Source organism: Cyphomyrmex costatus, unplaced genomic scaffold (genome assembly GCF_001594065.2).
Source record: "Cyphomyrmex costatus isolate MS0001 unplaced genomic scaffold, Ccosl1.0 scaffold33, whole genome shotgun sequence".
Classification (NCBI taxonomy): domain Eukaryota; kingdom Metazoa; phylum Arthropoda; class Insecta; order Hymenoptera; family Formicidae; genus Cyphomyrmex; species Cyphomyrmex costatus.
The window spans coordinates 1,262,330-1,268,215 of NW_017277450.1; the positions used below are offsets into that span (position 1 = coordinate 1,262,330).

At 37.3% G+C, this 5,886-nt stretch overlaps 2 protein-coding genes across 3 annotated transcripts; both read right to left on the reverse strand.

Annotated features, from left to right (window-relative positions):
• Positions 1-348: 348 nt before the first annotated feature.
• LOC108775849 (probable RNA-binding protein EIF1AD) lies at positions 349-5,213 on the reverse strand. 2 transcript variants are annotated; one of them, XM_018542294.1, is made up of 3 exons: positions 5,092-5,213; positions 784-1,059; positions 349-552 (listed from the first exon to the last, which is right to left on the reverse strand). In XM_018542294.1, exons 2-3 carry the CDS (start codon positions 1,051-1,053, stop codon positions 349-351), a joined length of 474 nt encoding a protein of 157 aa, XP_018397796.1. In that variant the 5' UTR covers positions 1,054-1,059; positions 5,092-5,213. The 2 variants fall into 2 exon arrangements, with proteins under 2 accessions (XP_018397796.1, XP_018397797.1); XM_018542295.1 differs by lacking the exon at positions 5,092-5,213 and having other exon boundaries at positions 784-1,152.
• Positions 1,163-5,105, reverse strand: tam (DNA polymerase gamma, catalytic subunit tam). Its single transcript, XM_018542285.1, has 2 exons — positions 5,092-5,105; positions 1,163-4,985 (listed from the first exon to the last, which is right to left on the reverse strand). The coding sequence occupies exon 2, from the start codon at positions 4,979-4,981 to the stop codon at positions 1,178-1,180; it is 3,804 nt and encodes a 1,267-aa protein (XP_018397787.1). The 5' UTR covers positions 4,982-4,985; positions 5,092-5,105; the 3' UTR covers positions 1,163-1,177.
• Positions 5,214-5,886: the final 673 nt, after the last annotated feature.

A 5,886-nucleotide genomic window follows, 5' to 3' on the forward strand; every position in this document is an offset into this window, starting at 1 on the left:
AATTGCTCAAGAACCATCGAATCATTGGATTGAAAATAATAAACAAAATTTATTAGCTATAAAAAATAAGTGGAGGAGTGAAATAAATAATAAAATTATTATAAAAATGTAAGTAGGGAATATATTATTATATAATTAGAAAAATATTGTTTAAGTTCTCTTTGCAAAAAATTTAAATTAAATTTTACAATAAAATTCTAAGATAGAAAATAAAGTTCGATATCATATATCATATACACAAAAATACTTTTATTATTTAAATATACAAAACAATTTGCTTTTATATAGGAAGATATAAAATTATATATGTACATTTTTTGCATTACATGCAAAAGGGAAAGTTCTGAATTAACGAGAATCAGATTCGCTGGAATCTGTATCACTTTCACTGTCATCTATTGTCTGATTAGGAGGACATCTATTCGTATTTACGAAAAGCTCTTCGTCATCACACGTAGTATAATTTGTTGCTATCAAATACCCGTTTCTTTTTGGATCCTCATCGAATTCTGGCGGCCAACAATTCTGTTCACGATACCATTTTATGTGATCCTACACACATACACACACATATATTGTATATATACACACACATATGAAAAATATATAAATATATATACGTATTAATAAAAAAAGAAGTCTTTTATAATACTTGTGAAAATAATTGAAATTTAATTATTTTTTATAATTATGTTGATTAGAAAATATTTCTATAAGACGATAAGCAAAGAAATGATACCGCTAACAATTGTAAATATAAATTGTTGTAAGATAATGAATTACCTTCGTGAGTATCTTAACAATTTCGCCCTTGACTTTCTTGCCTTCCATGATTGGCTCGATAACAATATAGTCACCTCTCTTTACCCAGATATTTTGCCTGAACTTGGTAGGCATTGAGACAATGTACTGCTCTCCGGCGGGAGTGACAACTTCATGAAGATTGTGACCGCGTGCTTGCACAATTCGTACGATGCTTTGTGAATCCGTGGGGAGGCTCATATCGTCGAGCTCTTGAAAAACGTATTTACGTTTCGTTGTTACAGATGACATTGTGATCTATAAAATTAAATGAAAAATACCATAACTTATTCTCTCTTCTCTAGTTATTTCCCTTTATTGTGAGACAAAATTGTGCGTTCTCGAAAATCGCGATACAAAAATAGTTTCATAATTTTTATTTAAGTAACTTTTTATGAGACTGTGGCAACTTTTTAACGGTGGAATCTGGTTTAACTTTGCGATTTTTTGTGTCATGCCAATAGCCTAGCGAACCACCAGATTTTTCTAAGGCGGCCCAGATATCTAAACTTTCGCCAGGTGGTATTTCATATCCGTTTTGTAAGCCGTGAGGATTTGACGGAGTCTTGCAATCGTGAGTGGATTCTTTGCGAAGGACGGTATCAACTTCCACGGCGCTAAAAAATGCTACCGACATTGGCAGATCTTTCATTCCTAATCTAGAAGCGCAGAATGATCTTGTCATTAAGTTGGTCACGTGCATGGCCAACGCAACGTTGTACTTATACTTGGATGGTACCAGATATCTCACTTCATCGTGAAACGATAAGCAAAATCTAGCGTTATCTCTCATCAGCCATCTCATGGAAACTAGCATTAGATGAAGGAAGTCTACTGCGCCACTCTGCACAACCCAATTAATTTTGGTGGGCAAGAATTTATCATCATTGTCGGTATTGGTGATCTCCAGGGCGCGGCTCAATCTGGCATCAAGGAATGGCGTGACTGGATATTGACTGCCGGCAATTTGTTCTAATCGGTTGAACATGGCTGATTCCGAGCCTCCCATCCATTCACTCTTTAGAAAGATGTCCTGTAACGCTTTACCATGCAACTTCGCTATCTTATATGCTTGAGAGGATGTATAGGCAATATCTTGCAAGTCATCGTTGACAAATTCAGTCTTCAACCGAAATACCTTCTTACCCTTTGTAAGAGCAAACATCTTGCGTGATTTAGAAATAGCTTCGGCATCTGTCATAGATGGATTGAATTGCTTCAACAGCCGTTCGGCGAACTTCTGGCCGGCACCATAGATTCGAGCATAATTGATGATTTTGGCGTGGTCGCGCGAGATACCGATGGCCTTGGCGGTGACGCTGTGCATGTCGGTACCGTTGGATTTGGTGCCAATGAGGGTCATCCAGCCAAAAGGCGTTGCTCCGTGGACACGCTTGTAATGTGCATCTCCGATGATCGAGGCGATCCACAACTCCTGGCTGTCCACGTCAGCACCGACAATGTTGTATCCTGGTGGTGCTTGCACCATACATCTGAGCTCGGAACCAATTCGTTCGACATGTGCATTTGACGCAGTCATCCACGTGGGCTCTACAGCGCGACGTGTTAAAGTACCGGAAACGACAACCTGAGGTATTATCGCGCCATAACGCATGTATCGCTTCGTTTTCTTGATGCTGCTGGGCAGAGAGTGATCATCTAGCCATATCACTAATTGTGACATGATCCTGTCACGATTATTCCGCCAGTAGGACAGCATACGGGCGATCTTCAGCACCTCCGCGGCGCTGACATCCAATCCGGCGAGTACATTCTCGGAGAACTTGTTGAGGAAGTCCTTAGCGAGCGGATTTCCGACGTTGAAATTGGCACCATCCTTGTGTGGCAGCTTGAAGAAGTAGCAGCAGTTGTCGATATCGATGTTGCACCACACACCGGTGCCTTTATATATTTCATCGTATAATTTGTTCTGCTTCTTTTTAAGTCGCCAGAATTCCGTCTTGTGAAGATCATTTTGCACGTCGGTGCTTAAGGTAGCCATCGCGTCATCGGAACTATCCCTAGATGGGCTGGGTGCTGGCAAAGGACACTGTGCCAAAAGATTCTCCAACGGTAGTTTGGTCTCAGGATTGTTCTTGTAAGGTACTAGAATTCCCCAACCATGATCCTTTATATAATGCAATGGATACTTCTCCCATGTCAGATTCAACAACTTTGGAACTACCTGCATGGAAGTGCTAATATTTTGTGGACCTGGTTCCCAGTCTTTGTCTTCGCTTTGCTTAGGACAGAGTTTCCTGTACCAGGCTGGATATCCTGGCATGTGCGGCATTCTAGCTGGCAATAAATGCTTAGTTTTCTCCAAATACGCAAATTCCTTTGCTAAAGAATCCTCCTCTTCTTCTTCATCATCTGATAAATATTTAGCATCGGATTGCTCTTTTGCTTTTTCCATTATATCTGTCTCTATGTTAGCAGTTTTTACTTTTGAGATTTTGCTTTTCATCTTAATGTTTTGTGTGCTCCAATCTTGGTCCCACATCCATAAGTCTTTTTTATATTTCTCATTGTGCATAAGATGACAAACAGTATCGGCTCTCTTAGCGAGAGTGAATTTCGCTTCGTAATTTAAGTCGTCAAAAGTCGACTCTGATTCCTCCAAGTATCTTTGCCAATTGGAATTCACTGGTAAATATGCTGAGCTGAGTTCCAGCATTCCTGCCAAAGTAACTGGATGAGGGAATCTTTCTTGAAAGAGTGGGAATAGTTTGCATAGTATATTGTGAGTAGCAACTACATCGGAGGCACAGTAAGACATCAGCATATTGAAATTATCTTTAATATCTTCAATAGTACCTTCAACAAATAAATCTCTTCCCTCTTTACTTATCTCATAGCCACAGTATAACTTATGCACTTCTACCAAACTATTCAATGAAGTGGTAGACTGCCAGATCTCCTTTTCCATATCTGCTTTTTTAGATATTAATAATGATCTTTGGTAGCTGTTGAGACCACTGACACATACATGTAATGACATAGTATCAAGGAAACGAGTTCCCGTGGAATTCAACCAATACTGCTCCTTAATTCTACTTCTATCATACGACACATTGTGACCTACAATAATCTTTGGTTTCTTTTGATGCTGATTCAGTCTCTGTCCATATTCCTCTTTACTACTCTCCATAGAAATAAGAATACTTGGTGTAAACAATTGTGTGTCAAATGTTTGACTAATACTTTGTGCCAAGGAATTTGATACCCAACTGTACCAGGCTTTATTACTAACCGCCGTGGCTAGAGTAGGTAAAGAACCCTGCTTCATACAAACCTCAACATCGAAAATGACACCATTTTCTAAAGGATAATCTATGCTTTCTGCTATACCATCTGCTGTATATCTAGTCCAGCCTTCTTTGAAGAGCCATTGTGTCGGCATTTTGGGAATATCGTTCATAATATCACTTATGATTTTTAAATATGGCTCAGCTTGCGCCTTTCCAATATTATAAAAATGTTCCTCTATATCTTTTCCTTCCAAAACTGGTAGTTTCAAATTCACATCTGGCAACCTGGTTGCATCCTCTACATTTATACTGTATGTGATTAGATTTTTCTTTATGCTGTCGACTTCCTCTTTAGACAGACAATTTTCTTTATCATCTTTTCTGAACAATTGCTGATGTAGTACTTTAGGTAACATTTGCATATTTATTTCATTAACTCTAACATTATTGTTTTTCTTATTCGCATTTGAATCAATATTTGTGCTATTTTTTGATTCCCTCAATTCTTCGGATTTATTTTGTTGTAATTGTTGATCCAATTCAGTTACTTGCATGTTTATATTATCTGTACTTTTATTGTTAGATTTTATACCAGAATTTATATTCTGCTCTGTTGTCGATTTCTTTGATATTTGTATGTTAACATTCAACTTGCTTGGCACTTTCTCAGACTTTGCAAATAATTTGTGATAGTCCTCAAAATTAACGGGTATCGCAGGTGAATTGTGAAGAGAGTTTGTAGTTAATTTGTCGTCCTTAGAGGTTAAGTTTTCTGGATTGGATTTTTGAGAATTCTTCAAACGAACCCTCTTCCACTGAATCTTAGAAAGATGAATGCCGTCCTGTGCGTTGGTATATTTGTACCGAATGCAAATGTTAATCAAGCAAGTCCTCAGTCTCATCTTTACCATCACTTTGTTCAATACCATTGGGCTATAATGAGACACGTGCTTCGACAGCCGGGACTGTCGAAACACCGTGCATATTACGAAGATATTTCTGAATTTTCAATTAAATAAAAAAAAAAACGAAATCTTACCTAATCGCACTAAATTAGGCAAACTGCGTTTTCTCAGGAAGAATAATAGTTCGAGTTTTGCAAAATTGTGCTTTTGACGAAGTAAACATCGCACATATATTCGAAAGATGCCTTGGTGCTTGGTTTGGTGCTTCTTGTCTGAAATTAGGCGTTTTCAAGCAGGTTTGCCATCCTGTTCCAATTCTCCGAATGTAACCTAACTTTAAATACATCATTATATCGTTTTCTCATTGTTCAATTTATCTAAAAAAAAAAAAAACTTTTTTCTTCTCTCAGAAGAAATGACAAATTCCATAAAATTATATTTCGATGAATTAAAGTCATCAAGTGTTAAGAAATTAGTGCACCAAGTACAATAAAGTGCACCTCGTATCTGAAAGTAGGCATTTTTAGAGGCGGCATTCTTAGATTGGCTATCCTATTCCAGTTTTAAACGAGTAACTTCAACGCAAAGCCGCCATATTACACTTTCGATCACGCGATTTTGAAAATCAATAGTGGACGCACCTCATGCTTTCTATTTTTAATTACAACTTTCTCTACCATAATTATACGAATAATGTGTGAAATGAGTACAAATAATGAAATTAATATATAAACACATTAATTGACTAATTAATATAGTATCCATAGTTCACTGAGAAAAGCCAGTCGCGATAGAGCAAGCATAATAAAAGCGGCTTATACATAATAAATTCGAAAGATATGCTTTACACAAATTATACATGAATTTATTATATATATACACACACACACACACACACACACACACACACACACACACACACACACACA